At 41.7% G+C, this 25,475-nt stretch overlaps 2 protein-coding genes and 1 long non-coding RNA gene across 3 annotated transcripts; 2 read left to right on the top strand and 1 right to left on the bottom strand.

Annotated features, from left to right (window-relative positions):
- The first annotated feature begins 1,537 nt into the window (after positions 1-1,537).
- Positions 1,538-3,724, top strand: LOC108133487 (uncharacterized). The gene is made up of 2 exons (XM_043213140.2): positions 1,538-2,060; positions 2,115-3,724. Exons 1-2 carry the CDS (start codon positions 1,712-1,714, stop codon positions 3,653-3,655), a joined length of 1,890 nt encoding a protein of 629 aa, XP_043069075.1. The 5' UTR covers positions 1,538-1,711; the 3' UTR covers positions 3,656-3,724.
- A 2,211-nt stretch (positions 3,725-5,935) lies between these two features.
- LOC108133490 (protein cutoff-like) lies at positions 5,936-7,640 on the bottom strand. Its single transcript, XM_017253428.3, has 3 exons — positions 6,861-7,640; positions 6,403-6,649; positions 5,936-6,352 (listed from the first exon to the last, which is right to left on the bottom strand). Exons 1-3 carry the CDS (start codon positions 7,529-7,531, stop codon positions 6,143-6,145), a joined length of 1,128 nt encoding a protein of 375 aa, XP_017108917.1. The 5' UTR covers positions 7,532-7,640; the 3' UTR covers positions 5,936-6,142.
- Positions 7,641-12,955: 5,315 nt separating this feature from the next.
- Positions 12,956-14,945, top strand: LOC138925526 (uncharacterized). The gene is made up of 3 exons (XR_011441755.1): positions 12,956-13,014; positions 14,425-14,678; positions 14,739-14,945. It is a non-coding gene; the product is annotated as an uncharacterized lncRNA (long non-coding RNA).
- The last annotated feature ends 10,530 nt before the right edge of the window (positions 14,946-25,475 follow it).

The raw sequence follows: 25,475 nt of genomic DNA, 5'->3' as shown, positions 1-25,475 counted from the left end.
GGAGCACACTCACCCTTGAGTTCTGCGACCCCTCTGGAAAAAATTCGGACAGGCCACATTGTAGGCCACACAAAACCCTGTTCCTATTCCTGTCACACTCTTGCAGAATTTTTTAAACACGACCTCGTGCCTCCCAAACATGTTATCATTCGCACTCGTAACCCATTCCCACTCGTCACACATGCACCTTGCTCATCTTGCACATTCATAGCTCAGAAGGTGCTAAACGGGACTTGGGTCGCCGCTTCTCTCACATAATACCCATGAAGGTCCTGACTCGCTCCGCCACACATAAACCATAAGACTCGCATCCAGGGCCACGTAATGGGCCACCCCAATCTTAATCGGATTATGATCACTCACACTCTCTTTGCAGACTCATTAACAAGGGTAACATCGATGTCACTCCTCCCCAACGGATCATCGAATGGGTACCGCCCACTCGGCTCGTTCACAACCTGCACCTCTTGGGTGATCACCCATTTGACCAGTGTCTCACCTTGCGCGTAGTTTGGATGGCCAGATCTTACTAAACCACAGTAGGGGGAAGCGTTCGTGTCAAGACCTAGGATGACAGGATTACTACTCACCTGGAGTAGTACCGCATCCATGTACTGAAGGTACGGGTTTATAGACTTGGAATACTTGCAATGCATACTCACAACAAACAACCTGCCAAAAGAACCCTTTAACCCCACACATACATCCCAATCGGTTGGGGTCGTTCACAACTACTGCGGCATGTCACCTGTCAGGAAATACCTGCGTTTCTGCGGGCAAACTACGCACACCCCCACAGCAGGTGGATGGATCCTGCAACGGAACCACGACGCAGTCCCTCTCACAATCCCACTTTGCAATTCACTTTACATTTAATTTTCAGGAGCCGAGACATGTTAGTGTCTGGAATTCACCCTCGCCAAGACAGGGCTATAAATCGGGCAACTCGCTTAGAGCATATTATACCCCGACGGCAACCCCTTAAAGCGGCAGCTCCGGCAGTCCACTATTCCAATGCCTATCCTTGACTGCAAATAAAACTTCAGCTCTGTCGGACAATTTTTGGAAGAATTATAGACTTTTAATTCTGCTTCCGTACTAAATTGCTTCAGTGTTTGTTTTTTAACCGGAGCACAAATGTATGCTTCAACAATATTTTTCTGAGAGACCATACCATTAAATTTTAATTAAAGTGTGGGTAAAAGAGAAGAGTACCGGATATAATATAGTCGGGAAAATAGACTATAGTCTAGTCTATAGTAAGAGTTAGAGAGTCGGGGTTTTCTATAGAATTTATTTTTACGGTCTACTACAAACTATAGCTTTCATATAACTAGTTGCTCGTAAATGTGTTAAAGTTCGTAAAGCTGCACTGAGTGAATCGTAGAGTGCGCTGCAGTTAGGATTTAGGATTATTTAGGACCTAAATAAATTTTATAAGTTGCGGCAACAAAAGAAAGTTTACCAAAAAAACGCATCAAGTCGGGAAAATATTTTTCATTGTCATTCAATAATTTCAGTTGATTTTTCGTTGTTTGCAGTGCGACTTGCGCTCATTTGTCAACCCTACGTCGAAAATTCCAAAGGTTTCGGGTACTGTCTGTGTAAGAAACCAAACTAGGCTTGGGCCCACTGGTCTAGGCTATCTCAATATAAATAATTTTATCTGATTTCGAGCGACGAAAGCATTGACGCAAATCTGCCTTGGAATATGAACGCGGTATTCTGCAATGTGTGTGCCGCTCCTTTTCGGAGCATTCAGGACTGTCATGCCCATGAGCTACTGAATCATGCCAACAAGCCGCAAAAGCCGCGTCTGAACGCCATCATTAGGCTCTTCACCGGCGCACAAGCCCAATCCGAACGCAGCCAGCTGCAGGAAGTGCTCGAGCTGTCGGCGACCGGTGATCACCTACTCACTGTCCTGGATTTCTATGCTAGTGATCTCAGAAAGCTGCAGAGCTCCTACGGCCATATTCGGAACTGCATTGAAAGGGAGATGAAGGACCGGGTCAAGGTGTTTCCCTTTGGTTCACTGGTCACCGGATTATCATTAAAGGGTAAGTCTTGACTGTAGCCTATCCCACCATTTTAACCTACGACTTATGATATAGGTGGCTACATCGACTTGTATCTGCAGCTTTGCGATGAACAAAATATGATGCACCAGCAGTTCTACAACTTGGTGACACACTTTCTCAGTCGCTCTCAGTGTTTTGCGGAAGTCTTCCCAGCTCGCCGTGGCGGAGTGTCCATTATACTCTGCAAGCACCAGTTGACGGGATTGATTCTAGAAATAAACATGATGAGCCCGGAGAGAACACATACCTCTCGATTCGTGGGCGAACTAACAGCTTGCGATGAACGACTGCGCGAGCTGTGTTTGTTCCTCAAAATCTGGGCCAAGAAGTTGCAACTCAGTGGCATGACCAGCTGGTGCTTGCTCAGTATGATCTTGGTTAGCCTTCAAGTGCAAAAGTTGCTGCCTCCGATCAAGCAGTTGCAGTCTCTCTGTCCACCGATGAATGTGTTTGGCGTCAACTATGCCTTCTGTTTGAAGCGAGCTCCTCCGATTCCACCTGAATTGAAAACGTTGGATTTGATAAGGGAATTCTTTGAGTTCTTCAGTAGGGTGGACTTCGAGAAACGTGTTTTAAGTCCATTTTTGGGATGTGCCCTTGATAAGGAGACTACCCTGGGTACACCGGGCGGATTTCCAGAGTATGAAGATCAACTTAAGTTTATGGAGGAGGCTTTTGGCGTAGCCCCCGAACCATTTCAACTGGATTGCTGCATGTGCGTACAGGGTCCCTTCGAGCTGCAGCACAACGTGGCCGAAGGCGTTTCTCCATCGAATCTCGCATACCTCAGACAGTGCTTAAGACTTGCTGCGCAAGCTTGTAGCGACCAGGACTTCTTACAAAATCCTGCGAAGCACTATGACTTCTTACTATTTGGCTTGGCGAATGAAATAGTTACCGAGCCAAAAACGGTTCAATCCACTCCCGCAAAGCAGCAGGGAAATGAAATAGTATTATGCGAGACACCAAAAAGCTTGAAATTTGGAACCAAGTCGGAATTGGTTTTGGCACTTAAAAACCCACTAATAGTATCATGTCATGTCATCACACCCTGTGCCAATGATCTCAAGTGTTTGCGCTCTAGCGTTTTAAACTTAAACATAGACAAAACAAAAACAATATTCTATTACTGGCTGACCTGCTACGTGGACACCATCAAGGATGTACTCACGCAGATTTACGGCATGCAAATCGAATTAAAGGAATCCAAAGAACCGTGCAGTTATCACTGGCTCATCAGCACGAACCTGGATACCTGGACAGGACGGAGCTTTCAACGTGAGACAGGACAATCTTTCTTTTCTCATCAACTTCAACAGACAATTCAGTTTAGAAAGCTGCGGCGTGACAATGGAGCTTATGCAGTCTCTGTAAATGGTATATTTTCGCTGGTGGCTAGTGAGGATTACAAGGAGTTTCGTTTAGATATCCGTCCGCTGCCGGGGGATTTTTTGGGTCTGCAAAGAAATAGTCCCCTCACGAAGTTCTTCAAGGCTCTTAAGAACTTGCTGGGTAACTATAGTTTCAAGGAAAAGGTCAGCACTTGGGAGTTCTGCTCTAAACATTGGGTCTAAATCTTTGAAACTAAACAAGTCGCTGTTATCCACTTGTTATTAGGAGATTTAAATAAATAATGGTGTAACTCACATGAGTTTCTCAAAAAAATAACTGTTTTTGTTTTTCATACAATATTATTTCAAGAAAACTTCGTGAAAATCTTAAATCTTTATAAAACTACTACTATGTTATAGGATCGGTTTTAACCTTTCTCCGACCCCTCCGACCTCTTGGAAATAATGGTAAACTCCATCGTTAATTAAAATTATAATTTTAAATCGTGTCCAATGCTTGAACACCATTACTTATGAACTTTTAGTTCGTAGAACGTAGAGGTTTTTTATTCTAAACCTCTTATTTAATAGAAGATTTATGTAAGCCTTAAGCCTTTTTATACCCTTGCAGTCTGTGTCCGTCTGTCTGTTTCTATACGAACTAGTCTCTCAGTTTACAAGCATTCGACTTGAAACTTTTCACGCAGGCCGTGATCGGCCGTCTAGAGCTCCTAGAGAGCTCCCATATAATTGAACGACATTTTCAACATTTTATACGTAGCACGCCTCCTAACAATAAAAATATTAACAAGAAAGGAAAGCTAACTTCGGGCGGAGCCGAAGTTTATATACCCTTGCAGTTAAAACCGGATATATATCGCAAACATCGGATATAGTTGGCCGATCCTTATAAGAATATGATAATATAACCCAATTTATTATAATACAAAACCTAAAAATGTCCCAAACTTCTATCTTCAAAAACACGAAAGTTGGATCATTTCCGATCGTTCAGTTATATGGCAGCTATAAGATATAGTCGGCCGATCCTTATGAAAATTGGCATGTCGCAATATTTTTCCAAAAATAGCTCTTTGAACTCTCTAACTCTAAAAACACCAAAGTAATACTTTTTCCGATCAATCACTTATATGGCAGCTATAGGATATAGTCGGCCACTTATATATATATATAGTCGGGCCGTTCCGACTTATATACTGCGTGCAAAGGAAAGAAGGGCGTGTGCAAAGTTTCAAGACGATAGCTTCAAAACTGAGAGACTAGTTCGCGTAGAAACGAACAGACAGACGGACAGACAGACGGACATGCTCATATCAACTCAGAAGGTGATCCTGATCAAGAATATATATACTTTATAGGGTCGGAGATGTCTCCTTCACTGCGTTGCACACTTTTGGAAAAAATTATAATACCCTCTGCAAGGGTATAAAAATAGTCCCGTTAAGTACCTACAACAAAAAAAAACTCAACACAACAAACTTTTTGGACACTATTCACAGAAATTAAGACTAAAGACAATTACAAATTCAGCTACTTTTACACAGATGGATCTTACACAAACATAATTACCAGTCTTGCAAACGAAACAGAATGCATAAAATAGGCCTCCTACCATACTACTCCTGTGTTCTCCGACGAGCTACTTGCAATAGTAGAGGGAATCGAACTTTACAAAAATAAAAGAGCCCTCTCTTTTATTTTTACACATCATATTACACATCACACGCCCGGAACCGGCTCCAAAAATTCCCTAATAAATTCAAACTACTTTCGATACCCGGCCACGTAGATATTCCAGGTAACATACTGTCGGACACCCTAAAAAAAAACGCAATTACACAACCCCTTGTAACTATCGAAAATCTTAGCACAAAAGACATACAAAAATATATAATAAACACACACCAAGAAAAAACACTATCATACATAACGAAGATATCAGCCTGGACATTAATAATCTCCAACAGCTACCACGTCACCAAAAAACAATCACTTATCCCTCCGACGTGCAGACCAAATAAAAATAAAACAAGACTTAGACTTGGACACACCAAATTAACCCACACATTACATCGATCCAAACCAAAACAATTATTGCTCATTCTGAAACGACATTGTAACAATAACACACCTACATACTTTCTACTTGCAACGCTCTTAACATCCAAAGGCAACAAATATTTAAAAACTCCAGCCCACTGGAAACACTTGCAACCCCACACCACCAAACACAAATTTATACCATCGCTTGTAAGACTATTCTATCTAAGCTAAACTATATAAATAAATACCTGTATGAAATCCTAAAAATAATATTACGTACAACTCGAGCTGAAGGCCCAAGTCGCGATTGCTCATAATTTTAATTATCTGTTAGCTCTTTATTAATAATTAAATAAAATACTGGCACATACTATAAAGATGATTCGAAATAAATTGAAACTTGAAATGAAAATGGAAAAAAAGGTTAAATTTTAAATGCAAGTATTTGATGAAAAGGCAGTAGGTTTAATTGGGACGTAAATAATCAACCAAAAAAATATATATCTTTAATATCTAATCATTTATCTGAATAATATAAAAAAATAATCGAATGGTCAAAATAATCAAAATAATCAAATAATCAAATGGTCGGCATTTGGCTCAGCCAAGAAGGTGGTCTTAATAATCACAGAAATCTCTATGGCGTGGGTCACTCATCGGTCTCACTCACTCGTCGGTCTCCATCATCTGGACATACTGGTGGGATAAAAGAGGAACGCGGTTGGCTTCCTTGCTGACATATATCTTGCGCTCCTCGGCGACATAGTTAAACTCCATGGTGACGCACGAGTCATCCGTTCCCTCCATCTCCTTCATCATTTCGCGCAGTGTGTTTGCCAGAAACATGTGACAATAGGACGGTGACCAGGCTTTTGACTGTAAACTTAAGGTCAGGTTGGTGTAATAACTAAAGCAATCTCTCTTACGTTCTGATGGATGAGACGACTGGGCGTCGCAGTTCTTAGGCAGTTCACGCACCCTAGTGGATTGCAACAGCCGACATAGATGTGGTTGACTTGCTTGAGGTAGCACTCCGACCACCATCCGAGGGCCTCCATGGGTTCGTAGCAGCGCGAGCTGTTCTTGACGGTGTGGATACTGCTGTCGAACACACAGCATCCCAGCCTGAAGTCCATGAACCGCAGGTTCGACAACTCGAGAGGCGAGTCGGCGCTGAAACGAAACGATGGGGGGATTAATTGCAATACAATTATTTTAAAGTAAAGTAATTAAGCTCGAGAACATTAAACTTCTTATTATTTGATTTTTATTCATATTATTATGATTATTTTTTTCTTAAATTTCGGTTATGTTCCGATATGAAACTAAATGTGAAAATCGGCCAACACTTATTGGCAAGTGACTGGCACTGACTGAAACTTACAACTTGTCTGTGATACGAGCTCCGCCCATGGGGGCGTCATACAAGATTGACACGTCCTCGTCCAGTTTGCCCAAAAACACGTTTTTGTATTGGGAGTAGTTTTCCCAAAACTTCAGTAAAGGCTCCTCCCCTCCGTTATGGATGATGCGCTTCAGTACTCCCTCGTGATTGTTGAGCCGCCGCTGCTTGGCATTGTCAGCCCCGTCCGGAACGTCGAGACACATATAGGATGTGTTCTTGTATCGAGTGGCCACGATACGCCAGTTTTCAGTGTGGTTGTATGGCGTACACATCAACTCCTGGAGTAGTTCTCCTTGGGTGACCATCTTAATCGTTTCTAGGACTCCTTGGCCGTCCTCTTTGGCGGCGAAAAAGCGCGTCGGGTTGGCAATCATGTATTGGAGCAGGGGGTCCAAGTAGTCTTCGTAGATGTGCTTATACTTCTTGGAATATTTGGGATGCATCTCCTTGTTCATGTCGAGGGGGTATTTTTGCGCCTCCGGCATCTTGATGAGCCCCAACTGGCTCGCGTCGTTGTAAAAATCATGATCTCTATCAACGCTGAAGAATCCCATTGCACTGGGACTTAATTTCTGTACGTTTTCCTCTAGAAGTGTGGATAACAGCTGATCCACATCGACAAATACTTTATGGATGTGGCTTGGCTCCATTATGCTGCAAAATATAGTTTTCTTTATTTTTATATTTTTCCAAATGAAGTGTCACATGTGCCGATGTCCGTGGCGTGTTGGCGTCCCAGTGTTGAAAGCTCTACAGTGTTGAAAAAGGGCGATGCGAACACTATGGCAAACACTACAAGGTATCGACGAATCGAGGAATCGACGAGAAGTCGATGACAGACATATCGTTCGTTTATTGGCCTCTTAAAAACTAGTGTTATCTTGAAATTTCAATTAATTTCAATCTTGAAATTTTCAATTGCACTTTCAATTCAATTTATTGCACTTTGCTAAAAATAGTGGAAATCTCTCCACCGCCCAAATTCGCCTTCCCAACACTGCCGATAATTGACCAAAAATGGCGGTCGCTGCTACACACTGGCATTTCTGAAGCTTGCCCTCTGGTGGAGAGGAGAGGAGAGGAGAGGGGTCAGTATTTTAAGCATTCAACACGTTCTCCTTTCCCCGTTTGATACTCTTCCAGTTTTGATCTGTTTTGCTGGTTCGGGTGGTTCGAGAGCATCTAGATCCCGCCTGGTTTACTTTCCAGTGTCTCTGATCCGTACATACGTATGTACATAATTGTTTTCTACTTTCGACATGAGAAGGCAAAAACATATGTATGTATGTATGTACCTGCAGTGGGTACCAGCTTATTTCAACCAGAATTATTTCAATTTAACTGCAGATTTTCATTTTTACTTTGCAACATATTACATATATACATTTATTTTTATTTTTAAAGATTTTTTCCCATTAAATAATAATATAACAGCCCGACAACAAACAATCTCCCAATCTAATTTCAACTGTTCCATAACCCTAAGGCTCCCCTAAACCAAAGTTATGAACAAACATACATACATATGTAGGTTCCATTACCCCAAAGTTTTCGCGGTACAACTAAGAAAAGAAATGGATCAAATTGAACTATTTTATTAAATTTTAATTTTACTGAATTTATTAGAGTTGGTCAAACAATATTTTCGTCAATAAAAACGGATTTTCAATCTCATTTTATTGTAAATGTAATGGCTACCTCGCATCCCCATTAATAAAGCAAAGTAGCTTTATTATTTTCTTATTCCAAAGTTGTGAATGCGTTTTGGGAATGCTTATTTTTATACCCTTGCAGAGGGTATTATAATTTTGTCCAAAAGTGTGCAACGCAGTGAAGGAGACATCTCCGACCCTATAAAGTATATATATTCTTGATCAGGATCACCTCCTGAGTTGATATGAGCATGTCCGTCTGTCCGTCTGTCCGTCTGTCTGTTTCTACGCAAACTAGTCTCTCAGTTTTAAAGCTATCGTCTTGAAACTTTGCACACACCCTTCTTTCCTTTGCACGCAGTATATAAGTCGGAACGGCCCGGATCGGCCGACTATATCCTATAGCTGCCATATAACTGATTGATCGGAAATGGTATAACTTTGGTGTTTTTAGAGTTAGAGAGTTCAAATTTGACATGAGAGCTATTTTTGGCAAAATAATACGACATGCCAAATTTCATAAGGATCGGCCGACTATATCCTATAGCTGCCATATAACTCAACGATCGGAAATGACCCAACTTTTGTGTTTTTGAAGATAGAAAGCTGGAACTTGGTACAGATTATATTTTGATCCATCCTACCAAATTTCATAAGGATCGGCCAACTATATCCGATGTTTGCGATATATATCCGGTTTTAGCTGCAAGGGTATATAAACTTCGGCTCCGCCCGAAGTTAGCTTTCCTTTCTTGTTTTGGTGCAATTCGACAATTATACCCTTGGTTGTGCAGAACTCATCGGATGGAGTCATGGTGACAAGACTTGCCCAACTCTGTCTCTACTTGGGAAGCAACTTTAAGTGCCGAAAGTTTAAAGTTTTCCGGGATTTTTCGGACAATATAAGGCTCATCCTTTTCATTAAAAGTTTCAGTGCTTTTCATGCCTTTCAAAACATTAAATAATGCTCTACACTGTAGAATCAAGGGAAACCAATTCCCAATTTTCCGGCGAGAAAGTCCGTTTTTGTAAGTCGGAAAACATCTTTCCTCTTCTCTATAGAAGCCCGTGGTCCCATTCTCTAAGAACTTTAATTTTTCCAAGATCCACGAACAAACTTGGTCAAATGGGATACAAATAGTTGGCAGCTGAAATAGCCGAAAATTGGCTCGATGAAATAAGCTGCAATGGTGTTTTCAGCAGTTTTGTTCTTTGATTAATTTAAAATTAACTTATTTTTAGTAAAACTAAAAATTTTCATTTGCTTTTTTTTAATACCTCAAATACATAGTTTACCGATTCACATTTTTTTCAAGTAGCTGGTTGAAATGAGCAGCGAGCTACTGAATATTTTTTGGAAGGGCTCATCGTGACTGTTTCCTCTCATATTCCGGGTTGGTGCCACTGAGTAGCTATGGTTTTCTTGCAGAGCTCACATATTTTGCAAACGAATCACTTGGCTCATCATTCCAATAAAACCTCTGAGGGTCTTTTCCATGCCTCCATGGGAATAATCTACACACAAAAAACACACCCAAGTAATTGAGGTACGTCCAAGGACCAAGACTCGTGATCGGCATGGTTTCCACTCTTGAAAGGATTCCACTCTTTTCCGCTTTTAAAAAGCTAAGAGACGCTCCTGTATCTAATAGCCCACCCAATCCACAATGAAGGGTATGTGCTTTGGGATCTCCTGATTTTTTCCGATCCGATGGTGTTCCGGATCTCCTGCCCCTCTACTTTTTTTCGACAGAACCACTCTCTGTCTTCGATGATGCATCGTCCCATATCGTTAAAGAAGATGTGAAGGAACTCTCCGCTTTCTTTTGTTAATGTCCTGGAGCCGCTCGTAATCGCATCTGGCGCTATCGTATTTTTTTTGCTTTTTGGTTCTCTAAGTAGGTCATCCCAATATACGCCGTAGAGCTTCTGTAGATGCTCAACGAGGAGGATAAATTATTTATGGTTTGAGAGATGTGAACCCTTTTTTACTCTCCTTTTTTTCGGGGCTTTTTTGATTGAGGTGAATTTTATTATCCTTCTTGCAATTTACTGTGATGACCAGTTCGTCTGTCGCAGCCTTCGATTCGGGATGTAATTCTTCTTAGAGGAAACGTGTCAAAATGTACGAACTCTTTGCAACTCTACAGTATTTAGACTTATTTATTGTTGTGCTTGAGAACCATTATTATTATGACATGACATCGAAATTTAGTTGTCCTCGAAAGGCCCTGAGGTACGAATCGGATGTAGAGACGCATTCCGTTAACGTCCAGCTGACGGATCAGGATACCAGGAGCTGGAGGACGAGGAGGAGCGTCTGCAAAAAAAGAAGTCGCCATGATATAAACTTGTTATGTCCCGTGGTCGGTAAGTCTCGGCCTGAGGCACGGGGTTCTCAACCCACCTCACCAAAGGTAACAACATGTTTATATACATCCTCGTCCTACAAGGTCTCATGATTTTAGCTCGACCCGGATCTCACTGACGGAATCAGAGACTTGCGCTATCATCAGTCTAATCTCCGATGTTTCTGGAGGATGCCTCTTGGTTGGATTCCCTTATACCCAATTTCGACTCCTTGACCCTTAAATTTATGGTTAGGTGAGCATAGAAAATAGCTCACCTAGCATGTGTTCCCACTCTGGACGCATTTCACCAATGGGCCACGAACTGGAACATTCGTGTAAACGCAGACGCAGTACCTGCCCAGGAGTCAACCTCAACAATAGTCCAATCAGAGCCCTTCCTGCATACAAGTACCTCGGTGTCACCTTGGACAAAAAACTCACTTTTGGCAGGCACATTACCTGTATCCAACACTCTTTCAGGACTAAAGTGTCCCGGATGTCCTGGCTCCTCACACCACGCAATAGGCACGCACTTGGATGTAAGGTGCAGATTTACAAGTCTATACTAGCGCCAAGTCTTTTCTACGGACTCCAGGTTTATGGTATCGCTGCAAAAACCAACCTGAACAAAATTCGGGTTTTGCAAGCGAAAACTCTTCGAAGGATCTCTGGAGCTCCGTGGTTTATGCGAACCAGAGACATCGAACGAGATCTCAACGTGCCTAAAATCGGAGTCAAGCTGCAGGAACTTGCTCGGAAATACATGGAACGACTAAATAAGCACCCCAACAGCCTAGCTAAAAAACTTGGTACCGATGCTATCAGGAGCGCTGATCCAAGTAATCGAGTCAAGAGAAGACTAAAAAGACACCACCCTCAAGACCTATCAAACCGGATCTTGACGTAGCCATTTCGTCACCCTCGACATAAACATAAATAAAAATAAGTTAAAATAAAAAAACCATTTAACCACTTCTTGACCTAAGTAACGCTTAGACTGAGTATTGTTAAAAATTTGTAAAAAGCGATTAGATTAAGCTGTCAATTTGGTAGCAGTGCGCTAATCTTAAGAATAAAATTTCAACATTCAAAACGTTAAAAAAAAATGTGTTCCCACTAGCCAGTGCCCCGTTATGACTCTCATTGTGATGACCGTGCTGATCCATTCTTAATAGTTTGGATGCTATTTTCTTTGAACTTTTGGGTAAGAGTTGGCGGGCCAACCGGTGATTAAGGACAGATTCTCAGCCTAGTTGGAGTTATTCACAGCTGACCTTCCAAGAAAGACCGTTCGCTATCCCAGATATAAGCGATATATCAAAAGATGCGGAATCTCAAGGGCTATTTTCTGCGTAATATTCTTTTCGATTTTTTGTTTTATTTAGAAATAAAAAATGTTTAGATATCTTTATTTTTTATAAAGATATGCATGGAGTCGCCCTGGAAGCCCATGGCCCATTGTCTCTCAGTTTTCAGATTTAGGTGTACTAGCGACACCTGGCGGGCGGTAGACGTTTTAATTGGCAACATTATATGCAAGGGTAGCAGAGCCTAGAACCGCAGATCCTAGACCTAGCGGGCGGTAGCCATTTTAATTGGCAACATACGCGAGGCTTTTTTGGAAATCTGCAGTAGTGCATTTGAGTTAAATTTGTATAAGTTATTTATGCTTTTGTGAAATAGGAAATGTGCGCGAGGCAACATATGCTAATCATGATAAATGTTGTCGATGATTCCGGTGTCATCAATTCAACCAGAAAACCGTACTAAATGTTGTTAAACCGCACTAAGTATTGTTAACAATTTTTGTCTCGCTATTTCTTACAAATATATTCTCACTATTTCCATTTCTTCTAGGCTTTCATCGTCTCTATTTTTTCAAAAGTATCTCTATTTCACAATGTTTTGGAACGAGACACCCTTTTATTGAAGCTCATATTTTCTTGATCTTGCGCATGATCTTTGAGCTTTCCATTGTAACGTAACTGTATTCATAATCACGCCACTTTATCTTTTGTTAATCTTTAAGTCTTTCTAAGCTTTTCTTATTGTCAGCCACGCAACTTAAGCCAGTCACATTTTTGCTACCAACGCAAGCCCAGGAAATATATTTACGTTATTAAAGATTCGGTGAGTTCAAATTATAAAACCATAAATACAGATCTAACTAGTTCGGTGGTCCGATTTATAATCACACAAGAAAATTAATTTTGAATAGTTAAAATATATGAAACTTAAAAGATAAACAAGAAAGGTCGGCTATAGTAGAGTTTCCCGACTTTATTATACCCTGTAGTCATATCTTCCGTCCACATTTAACTAACCTTTAATGTTTAAACTTTAATGGTATGGATTCTCAGTAACAAATTTCATAGCATACTTTTGCGCTTCGGAAAAAGAACAACAACAAACCTACTACCAATTCAGTAGAGGAGCTCCTCTAAAAATTAGTCCTAAAAACCGATTGTGATGACATTGGTTTTTCACATATATATAAACTATAGAAATAAAAAATTCTGGGCATCAAAAATTGTTCATAAAACTTTCCAATACTTGCGCTACAGAATTTCGCGATTTGTGGGGGCTGGAGGGGATGTGGCACAATTTGCCAGGAGTACCGGGTATAAAAATCTGAAGTGGAATAATTAGTAAGCAAACAACAATACATACTTTATGCTACCCATTACTATTTTTTACTTGCTAATCGTTGTTTATTACTCGCTACTAGCTACTTTTTAGTCCCTTTCTCTTCCTTAATTTAAAGAAAAATGTATAACTTTGATAAAAATATTTATATATGTATATAAAATAAAAATAATTAAACTTAAAATAATAAATCCAAGGTAGAAGAATTACCAGGTCTAAAAAAAAAAAACAATTTGCATTCTTTGAAAAATATTTTACCTTTTCAAAATTTGTTTCTAATGTAAATATTATTTACTAAAAAGTATAGTATATAGACATTAGTGTAATAAATATTAAAAAAATCTTCCCAACGAAATGCTTACAAATATACTTAGAAAGCTTTATTGGTTATAAAGTTATGCATCTTTCAATTTAAAAGTTTTTATTTTTTTACATAATCTTAAGGTATTTTAAAAAATTTTAGAATATGTTGGTAATTTTTATGTAACTAACATCTCCAATATCAGGATTGGTGGAAACAAAATAGAAGAAGAAAGAAGACGTTTTTCTTCAGTACGAATGTATTCTAAAAAAAGAGGATTTGAATAATTAAGGCGTATTTAATTAAAACTTTATTAGACAAAAATAATTTTTCTAGAGACTTCAATTTTCCCACCAGCCCTAATTTAGTGAAATAAAAATATTTCACATTTATGCAAATTTCTCCCAAACTGATGACAATTGGCAAATGTTTTAAAAATTATTTAATTAGAGCTTTTGTTTAGTTTGATAAATGCCTCATTCAGATCAGACGCACACGGAAAAGTTTCAATTCTGCGGCTATACACAAACATACATATGGAAAATTATGCGTCCAGTGGTCCTCATCCATATGATTTCTCTTTTTACTTCCAGCGCCCTGGGATCGGAAGAAGTAATACCCGTCTCGAGTATTTCGAAAATTAATTTGAATTCATATTCCACAGTCGTTTTACCTAAAAGAGGGACGACTGTGCTGCTGTTTTTATCCTATTAAAGACTGATCTCAAGCCGTTGTTAAAATACTTCGTCAATAATGTCAATAATAGGATCTCCGAGATCAATAATAGGAATACTAGATCAAATAAGTGACCTACAAAATACAACTAAGGTCGGTGCACCAGCAATCGGTTAGTTGACAGGAAAAACCATTTGGCAAAATAAAACATTGAATTTCTTATCTCTTCCAGATAATTGTCCAAAAAGCCAAAATGACACCAAGGTCTTGCTAGAATTCCAAATTCCCGAGACCGATCCGTTTAAAGGAATTTAATCGCACGTATGAGGAATATGCCACTGGATTCGGAGAAGTTGGAACGGATTACACAGTGCGACAGTGATTTGGAACTTTTGAAAAAAATCAATAAATAAACCTTCAATAAATTTATACAAAAAGAATACAAAAGAAAAGAAAGAACAACTTTTATACAAGAATATGACATTTTAGAATTTTTGTCGTGTTTTTCGGACTTTGACGCCATTTTTTTCGGTACAACTTACAAAAAATGGTATCATAACGCAGTCAAGCAGACATCTCCAACCCTATAAAGTATATATATTCTTGATCAGTATCACCTCCTAAGTTAATATGAGCATGTCTGTTTCTACGAAAACTAGTCTCTCAGTTTTAAACTTTGCACACACCCTTCTTTCCTTTGCACGCAGTATATAAGTCGGAACGACCGGAATCGGCCGACTATATCCTATAGCTGCCATATAACTGAATACTTATAAAATATGATAATATATTTTAAAACATTATAAAACATATAATGATATTCTCATAAAGATCGGCCAACTATTTTCGATGTTTGCGATATACAATATCCGGTTTTAGCTGCAAGGGTATAACAACTTCGACTCCGTTAGCTTTCTTTTCTTTTTTTTTAAATCTTTTAAACTGATTTTTAAAACCTTTTTCAATTTGATAAAACTAATCCCAAATTGGTGATAAATTTTGGAAAAATTCTGATGCGATGATAAAACTGAAGGCAACGGGCAACAATTTTAAATGACCTTTGGATTATGAAATATTGTTTAAAAATAAAACGAATATAAGTTTATATCCATTTTAATGTATTTATTTTATTTTAAATATTGAATCTGTAATTCCAATACTCTTATAGATTAAATGTACAAAATGCACCTAATAAAAAATACATTTTTTAAGAATCGCAAGCCCAGAACGAGACAAGGACTCAAACTTAAAACTTACTAACAAAATATTTTGCACCCCCATTGGACCTTCTTAAAACAAACTTGTGGAGAGTTGTGGGGAACATATCGTATTCCGGCAGTAAATACCATAATGTACCCATGAGCACTGGCACCACCATTGATCGGTGACCAAGGTAGCGGACAAGATATACTGATGTCCGATGAGGCCGATGTGGTGACTCATTCGCTGCCTTATTATGAGAACCACTACGGCAAGCCGCCCATCTTATGAGTGGGTCGATCCTTATGAAAAATGAATTTGGAACCAATTTCTTAGAATAAAGATTTTTAAAAATGTCCCAACTCTAACTACTGTTTAGGTTAGGTTGAGGCGGCGCTGCGGGACTAGACACTTACACCCCCACCACTTGAGCCGCTGGGGCTCCTTGTGGTACCGCGCAGGCAGAGGTCCTACAAGGAGACCTCCCCCCTCCTATCTGCCAATTTCGCCAATATTATGCTATCTTTACTGCGGCAGCTCGAGGTCCCATCTTGATTTACGAATGAAGGCTACGAGTCTGCGTGGAGCGATCTCCGCGACGTCTGTTAGGTCCGTGAGTGCTTTGCGCGCAAGAATTTGAGTCGGCTGCGCCTCAGGGCAGGGCATTGATACAGGAGGTGTGCGACTGTCTCTTCCTCTTCTACATCCCCATAGCTCCTGCATAGTCATAATGTGGCACCGCTAATCTAGCCGCGTGTGCTCCTATTAACCAGTGTCCCGTAATGGCCTTGACTGCCAGACTACAGTCCTGCCTATTAAGGGCGATAAGCATCATTGACCTCTTCCTAGAGCGGATGGGCCATATCATGCGTGAGTTCCTGCAGTTTTGGAGATTTCTCCATTTCCTCAGTGATGCGCGGTCAAAGTTATCCCTGCATTTTAGCCTACACGTAGATAAGGAGATTTCTACTGGTTCCTTCTCCGGGAGGAGAGGATTGGTAGTACCTGCGATACTTGCTAGTTCGTTGGCCGGGTATAGGGACCACCCTCGTGGTCCCTATACCCGGACACCCATATGAGGTGGATGTCATACTGCTCTGCCATCTCGTTAAGAGATCTGCAACAGTCATTTATTGTCCTGGAGTTGGATGAGAATCCGCCAAGGGCTTTGAGTGCCGCTTGACTAAGTGCTTCCCCCATAGCTATTACTTCTGCTTGGAACACACTACAGTGGTCGGGGAGTCTGAAGGACTCATTTAGACACAGCCGTTCGCAATGGAAACCGCCTCCCAACTGGCCATTCAATTTTATTTATTTAACATTAACGGGTATACTGCTACCTTTGTGGCAGCTTGAACAGGTTGTAATTTACAGGAGAATATCAATAAGTAGGTATCAATGATTATACATTAATTCTATATGTAATTAATTCTATTTTCTATATATAATTCTATATTATTTTAATTTTACATTTTTTAACTACATGAAGGCTATATGACTGGCTATATGAATCTTAAAGGAAGGTCATGTGGATGGTATCTTTTTAATCTCCTTTTTCTAGGTCTCCATGTTAGCCTCTTCGCTAGGGAGCTAGGATGAGAGCCAAGGCGTTCGTGATATTTTTCTGAATGTGTACGTATTACACCGCCTATCTTTGGGATTTTCAGATCTCCTTCTATATCCCTAGTTCTCATGAACCAGGGGACATTACAAATCGATCTGACAATCTTACTTTGCGCTACTCTTATTTTTTTCAGGTTTGACTTAGATGCTATGCCGTAGACTTGTAATGCATATTTCCAGATTGGGCTGGGAATAGATTTATATATCCTAACTTTGTTGGAATTTGAAAGCTTATTTCTTGGTGATAATAACCAAGACATACTTGCTGCCTTTGAAAGCACAGCCTGCTTGATCATCGTTGTGTGTCTCTGGAAATTAAGTCCTCTATCCAAAATCACACCAAGGTACTTGTAGTGGGCCTCATGACGAAGCACAGAGCCAAGCATGGATATGCCTGGGCAGTTTTTTGACCTTGTGGAGAATGTGACACAAGCACATTTGCTGCACTTGATGCCTATGCTCCAATCTGTAGTCCACTTTTCAAAACGTGCCACGTACTCTGGCAGGCCCAAGGTTGCGATTTCTATGCTTGGACTTCTGACCATAACAGCAGTGTCGTCAGCGTACGTTGCGATCAGCATGTTACCATCGTCGACTTTAGTACAAGCCCAGGCGTCTGACATATCTGATGTGTACAGAGAGTAAAGCGTCGGACCTAGTACACTACCTTGGGGTACACCGGCTGAGATTGGGCGTTTTTACGACTTGTCTCCATCGACAACCACACTGAATTTTCTCTCCGATAAGAAGCTCTGAACGAGGAGAAAGAGCTGAGGCGTTCGGAGGTTTTCAGCTTTCTTAGAAAGCCATACCCTATCAAAGGCTTGTTAAATGTCCGTGAACACAGAAACTGCATACATTTTGTTTTCCATGGCTTCCAGAGCGAAATTGACTACGCGATGTAGCTGTTCAGGAGTGCCATGACTCTTTCGAAAGCCAAACTGCCACTTTGGAATAGCTCTGCTTACCCTTTCTTGTCCAAGGATACGATTCAGTATGACTCTTGGGTATCATCGTGATGATAGCATTCTTCCATGCACTCGGGTAATGACTCAGCCCTAGGACGCTGTTAAAAAATAGGACTATGAATAGTAGTGCCTTGATGGGAAGAATCTTCAGCGTTTTGTTGTCTAGAAGGTCCTATCCTGGTGCTTTTTTGTTTTTGAGCTTTCCGATCTGTGCCTTGACTTCTTCCAGGGTTACAGGCTTACAGGGAAGAGCCATTTCAAAAGGTCTGTCCAGTTGTGTTTCTACAAACATTCGATTTTCCATCGGAGTTAGATCTAGCGGCTTAAATCTGTTTTGCAGATTATCAGCAAAGACATCCGCCTTCTGCTGACTTGACCTACACCTGTCTCTTAAATTGACTTGTGGGTTTCCATAAGGAGTAATTGGTAGATGCATCTGGACTCGCATTTTCCAACATCTGGTCTATATGGTGTGAGGGTGATTTTCACGAGCAAATTTTAAGACAAACAATTTCAGTTGTGTCCCATTGTCCAGATTGCAGTAGTCTCCAAAAGTGCACACTTGCCATCCCCTTCTTTCCTATGCCTTTTTTTTTAGAACCGTTAAAGCTCCCTGGCATGTGCAAGTAGGTTCGTTTTCGCTGCAAAGAAGCCCAGTTTCACTTTCAAATCGTTCTTTGACTCCAGCGGATTGACCTAAGATTTCACCTTTTTATACCCTTGCAGAGGGTATTATAATTTTGTCCAAAAGTGTGCAACGCAGTGAAGGAGACATCTCCGACCCCATAAAGTATATATATTCTTGGTCAGGATCACCTCCTGAGTTGATATGAGCATGTCCGTCTGTCCGTCTGTCCGTCTGTCTGTCCGTCTGTCTGTCCGTCTGTCTGTCTGTTTCTACGCGAACTAGTCTCTCAGTTTTAAAGCTATCGACTTGAAACTTTGCACACACCCTTCTTTCCTTTGCACGCAGTATATAAGTCGGAACGGCCGGGATCGGCCGACTATATCTTATAGCTGCCATATAACTGATTGATCGGAAATGGTATAACGTTGGTGTTTTCAAAGTTAGAGAGTTCGAATTTGACACGAGCGCTATGTTTGGCAAAACATTACGACATGCCAAATTTCATAAGGATCGGCCGACTATATCTTATAGCTGCCATATAACTGAACGATCGGAAATGACCCAACTTTCGTGTTTTTGAAGATAGAAAGCTGGAACTTGGTACAGATTATATTTTTGGTCAGTTTATCCGACCTACCAAATTTCATAACGATCGGCCGACTATATCCTATAGCTGCCATATAACTGAACGATCGGAGATGGTATTTGGTAGAAATACCAACTTTGGTATGTTTGAAGATAGAAGTTTGCGACTTTTTTTAGATTTTGTATTGTAATAAATTGGATTATATATTCATATTCCCATAAGGAGCGGCCAACTATATCCGATGTTTGCGATATATATCCGGTTTTAACTGCAAGGGTATATAAACTTCGGCTCCGCCCGAAGTTAGCTTTCCTTTCTTGTTAAGAATAAAACACGTGGAAATACCTAATTACACGTGTCCCGCAATCTTTATATTTGAATTAACGTGAATTTATGAAACTAGTTGCAACCAAACAAGTGCGAGTTTCAAGTGCAATTGAGAGTTGCTGTTTAATTTTCCCTGTGGGTCGGCCAATATCAGGTGAGAAAAAGAAACTGCAATTCTTGTGGAAGTTCTAATGGCCATGAATTTCGCAGAGCCATGGTGGCCTGGTATTTCGGCCGAGCACCTATATAAAATATATATAAGCCAGAAACGCAGGAATCCGAGATGAGGAATTAGAGCTATCGAGGATCGTTTTGGAGGAAAAGTAACGGAGCTTCATGAAACCCCCTTCGCTGTTCCCTGACATTACATAAGGACCACGAGGTTTCCATGAGGCGTGGAATCAACCCCCTCTCCTCTCGCCTACTATAAAAGTAGCTCTCGCGGATTTGTGTTCTGCTTTCTACCACGCTGCAGCTGTTGTTTCCCCAAGAGAATTAACAGGAAAACGAATACCATTTAACCTCCACAGTTTTAGATGCATGGCTGATCTGCCACTGTAGGGAATGTAAAACCGTAAAGAAGTTTGAATCATATTTGTTAATTTCTAGAATGAATAAGTTTTTCTTGAAAGATTTTGCCTTATTTTAAATTAATTACGAACTACATCCTTTAATATCTGTATATATATATCTACATTATTATGAAGTAAACTTTAGAAAACACATATAAATACATAGCTGCATCGGAAGTCGACAGGCCTGCTGACCTCGAGGGACGAGCTGTAAGTACGGCATAGCCGCAACAACCTAACGAATATTTGTTAGAATGACATAGAAAAGAGATATAAATATGTATATGAATATTTGGGATGAAGTGAAGTCATTTAACTAAAAGTAGAGTAATTTTCCTAATTTTCTAAATTCAAATCAACATAAATTAAGTAAATCATAAAATTTAAATCATACTAAATCATTTTATTTTATGTTAAGGTTAGGTTAAACCCTTTGAATAATGATGTTGTATTAGGATTAGAATTTGTTATAGTAGAAATAATGAACCAACTACATAAAAACATATTGAATATAATGAAGTAATGAAATTATAATGAATCGCGTCTAAATATTTCCGTGGGGTTTCCAGAGACAAGCTAACGTAAAATGGGTTGCCCAATGATAATGGTGCAACAAGGTAGGGCGGGTAAAGAGGAGATCTATAACACCTGAGTTCTCCAAGCTAAGATCCTCATTCTCTCTCTCTCCCCCACCACTTTGGCCACTCCCTTCCCTTAAGCACTGTCGATTTCTTTTATTTGGTAACCCTGATTTGGGGAAGCACAAGAACTCTCCCTCTGGCCCTGAGCTAGGCCGGCAACAGACAGTGCGTGCTCCCGATCAGAACCAGGACGTTACAATGGTCTTGCTTGTTCTTGGTCAGGACTTTGCTTAGCCGGTTTGACAGTCTTTTATAAACCTTGTCGAAGCGAATATCTCCTGTTCTTGTGTATTGTCGACGGACTTTTCTTCTGAGCCGTATGAGAAGTAGAGCATTTTGTGGGAGCAGATTGCTGCTATTGTGATTCGAAAGGTGACTTTGGTTCGGGGTAGCAGCTGTCGCAGCAGCGTGTATATTTTCCATGAAGGCTGCCACCGCAGCTTCAAGATCGTCTGGATGGTTGATGACCGCGTTAAGGTTAATGCTTTTGTCTAGGGACTCCTTAAACTTTTCAACCGAGGAGCCGGGCGGGAGTATTGATTTCTTTTTGGCCTTGCATTGCGGTCTTTGGCTTAGCGTTGCGACGATGGCCAAATGACCCGAGGACAGCTCGTATTTGGTTTCGATCGCAAGTTTGTTGAGTGGTACCCCATTTACGATGAAAAATTCCAGCGCGGTTGGTGTGAGCCTGGTATTTGAAGAACAAAAAGTAGGTTCCCCAGTAGCTAGCACTTAACTTGAGCTTGAAAGTATGGCCTCTTGGAGACGCTCTTCCCGGCAACAGGACCTTAAATTTCCCCACCATTTATGCTTGGAATTAAAGTCACCTCCAGCTAAAAATTTTAGGCCTAGAGAGACTAGTAGCTGGTCAAAATTGTGTTTTGTGCAAGGCTGGCTGGGCGGAAGCTATTTTAAGTAGACCTCCATTTGTTTGAATATCAATGCAAGCTAGCTTTGAGTCTGTTGTCGTCGTGGGCTCACACTGCGTATGGATAATGCCGGTCTTGATAAGGATAGCAGAGCCGCCTTTTGCGGTGTTGCTAGGGTGATTGGCAAAGTATTGGTCATAACCAGGAAGGTAAAAGTTAAAACAGGGACGCATGTTTGTCTCGGTAATGAGCATTATATCTATTGAGCTATCAAGGAAAAGGGTAAGTTCTTCACTTTTCTTTACTATACCTCTTGCATTCCATAATCCGATTTTTATTTTTGACAATGTCATTTGCTAGAAATTAAAACCTGAACTAGGTCGCGAAAAGCCTTGTTCGACTCTATCGTTTCCATGACTAATTTGAAGAGTTGATCCAGCCTAGTGCTTATATCGACGATTGCCTTCTCCAAAGTAGACAGATTCCTGTTTGGGTTGCAGTCGCCTCCTGGTATATGTGCGGCAGACTGCGGAGCTGCGGCGCTGGTACTGCTCGGAAGGTTATTCCTTGCCATGTCTGCATAAGAAACGCCGTCTCTGGTAGCTGACATGGAGAATAGTTGTCCGTGTCGGCTTTCGTTGATCCTGGTGTTTGTTGGGTTGCTCAACCTTATTCCAGATTTAAGTTTCCTGCTTAGTTCCATCCTAACTTTGCAACCTTTAAAACCGGCAGGGTGATTTTCTCCGCAGTTTCCACACATACATTTGTTGTTAATGATTGACTTGCACGATTTGGAGTTAGTAGGATGATCTCCGGCACAATTCCCACACATAGGCTTTATGAAGCAACAATTTTGAGTGTGCCCAAAATTTTAGCATTTAAAACATTGGACGAGGTCCTAGAGCGCGATTGTTGCCTTGTTAGCTCTATCCCAAACTAGTTTGACTTCTAGTCCAGTTTCCTGTCTAGCGTAATCCCTAGGTACTTGGCGCTACCGCTGAGGGAGAGTGTTTCTCCTGATAGTTTTGGAAGCCTTAAGTTGTTGAACGCATCTTCTATGTCTAGAAAAGAAATGAGTGCGTATTCCTTGTCACTAAGTGCCTTTTCGACGAAAGTAGTGAACTCGTGGAGAGCCGTCTCCGTGGATCGGCCCTTCCTATACGGATGCTGTGATCCCGAGATATCATCTGGGTTGATGGTAAGATTAATGTGAAGGCTGATTAGTCTCTCCATTGTCTTGAGGAGAACGGACGATAGGCTTATAAAGTCCTTAGGGGTGCAGTGCGAAGGTTTTCCCGCTTTGGGTATGAATACGACCTTCGTCCGCAGCTGAGCCGGAACAATGCCATCTGGGCCTGGGGATTTGAAAGGTTTGAAGCTGTTTGTCGCCCACCTGTCACTCAATAGGTATTCGAGTTGGTTAGGGAGGGAAGGGCTGTCCCCTCTGTCTCTGCGTTTCCAGGGTTGTTTCTTCTAGAAAGCCGGAAAATGTCCCGCTGTGAGGGCCTCAAGGGTTTCTTTGCTGGACGTGGTCCAATTACCTTCCGAGGTTTTAATGTAACCTACATTTGGTGCAGTTGTTGCGAGGACCTTCCGGAGTCGGGAGGCCTCCGATCAGGGCCGTAGCTAGAGCCTCGGGGGCCCTGGGACAACAAGTAAATTTGGGGCCCCCTATACGGAAGTCTTTTGCCCCAATGGCCCCTTCCCTTCGGGGGCCCTGGGGCACCGCCTCACCTACCCCATGCTAGCTACGGCCCTGCCTCCGATGTCTGTTGAATGTTCGTGCAGAACTAATTCTATTTATCTATGGTCCAAGAAAGAGTGTTTCTCTAGGAATCCCCATCTAACAATCTTGTCAGCTAGGGAGTCAGAGTAAAGAGTAATGTTAAGTACTTCTCTTCTGTTCTTGACTATGAAGGTGGGTTCTGTACCCCTGTTACCCACCAGAAGATTGGAGCCTAGGATAAAATCGAAGATTTACTCACCCCTCTCGTTCGTGTCAGTGCTTCTCCTCTGATAATTGCCCACTGATGACCGTTACATGCTAGAATCCATACTTTAACCGGTGCTCCGACCTTTCCTGGGCTTTCACGGTCTCCTCGTTGCGTGTGAGGACGATATGCCTCCGCAGTTCTACCGCCTCCTCCTTGGCGGAGGTCCTGGGTCGGATTGCACATCCTAAGCATTGTCAGGATGGTCTTAGGGTCGGCTGACTATTCTGTGAGCCACACTCGCGCCCTCGGTTTGCTTGTGATCTCCTCCCAGTTAACGGCCACCAGCTTAGCTCCGGAGTAGACCTCTCCAAGCGATGCTACCATTCGCTTGTAGGTCTCTACCGGTCGCGCGTCTTGGCAGGCCTTGACGCTACCCTGCTACCATCCTGCGCCTTCGCATTCTGGTGGGGGTCCTCCGCTCTGTAGCATCTCCTCCCCGAAACGTCAATGCAGCTCGTTGATCACTTGTCGCCAAAGGTCCTTGGGGATGAGCCCATCTTTGGAACCCTTGTCCAGGACTCCAATAAGGGTTCTTCCCTTCGTCGCTTCGGCGAACGAGCGGTTGGACGGCTGCGGCTGGGTTTCCTCTTCTTGGCTTGGGGGCTCCTCCCTCCGTGGCTCTCTGCCTTTTCGCGCTTTCCGGTTTGAAGTCGGGCAGGACCTCCCTTGCCCAATAATCTCATAATAAAATGAAGGCTGCTCGCCTCCTATCTTTATAAGAGCACTGCTGCGTCGAGTGAGACGCTCCCGGACCAAGGTTCGCCTTAGGGGCCCCGCCAGTTGGTTTAGAGGTTGACCCTGGGGTCTTTCGGCGTCTTCCTCTCCACGCCGTTCGGTGGTCCCATGGCTAGCCCCGCTTTGGAAGAAAATGCCTTGGCAGTCTCCTACGCACCGGCGCTTCCCGCCTCCAGATGTTGCCCCTCTGTGGCTTCTCCATCTCAGCAACTCCTTGGCTTTTGAGGGCCTTGGAGTTTGGCGGGTCACTGACCCCATTTCCGGAATTTTTTAGGAAGTTCTCCGCTTTGGTTTTTGTTTGGTAAAATGTTATTCATGTTTCAGTCCTACGAGTAGGCGGGAGGGGGTTCGTCCATCATGACATAGCCCGCTTGTCACGATAAGCCTGGTTGAAATTGGGAGTTCGGCGGGACACCCAGAACACGCAATCTCCCACCTTGGATTGGGGTGATTTGAGGAATACTACAATTTGCCAGCATCCACGGCAGAGACATGACCTTACTGGGACCCGTTTCCAGCCGCCCTGACGTGGAGAGTATAGTCGCACGTTACGGCACGCAATTGCTTGCTGACGGCCAACTCTGATTATAAAAACACCAAAGTTATGGTGTTTCCGATCAATCAGCTACTTGCCACCTATAAGATATAGTCGGCCGATCCCGTCAGTACTGTGTGCAAAGGAAAGAAAGGTGTGTGCAAGTCGATACCTTCAATACTGATAGACTAGTTCTCATAGAAACCGACAGACAGACGGACATTGGCCGAACTACCATATTATCAACGACTTTTCCCATTTCCCCACATTAGAAAATTAAATAATAACACG

Source organism: Drosophila bipectinata, chromosome XR (assembly GCF_030179905.1).
Source record: "Drosophila bipectinata strain 14024-0381.07 chromosome XR, DbipHiC1v2, whole genome shotgun sequence".
NCBI lineage: Eukaryota > Metazoa > Arthropoda > Insecta > Diptera > Drosophilidae > Drosophila > Drosophila bipectinata.
The sequence above is the reverse complement of the archived record's forward strand: the minus strand, read 5'-3'. Positions and strand labels throughout refer to the sequence as shown.

Excerpts from the sequence above, each read along its gene's own strand:
- LOC108133487 (XM_043213140.2), top strand. The coding sequence starts at position 1,712 with ATGAACGCGGTATTCTGCAATGTGTGTGCCGCTCCTTTTCGGAGCATT. Across the intron at positions 2,061-2,114 it reads CACCGGATTATCATTAAAGG|GTGGCTACATCGACTTGTAT; the intron begins GTAAGTCTTGAC and ends CTTATGATATAG.
- LOC108133490 (XM_017253428.3), bottom strand. The coding sequence starts at position 7,531 with ATGGAGCCAAGCCACATCCATAAAGTATTTGTCGATGTGGATCAGCTG. Across the intron at positions 6,650-6,860 it reads GCTCGTATCACAGACAAGTT|CGCCGACTCGCCTCTCGAGT; the intron begins GTAAGTTTCAGT and ends GTTTCGTTTCAG. Across the intron at positions 6,353-6,402 it reads GTCGTCTCATCCATCAGAAC|TCAAAAGCCTGGTCACCGTC; the intron begins GTAAGAGAGATT and ends TTAAGTTTACAG.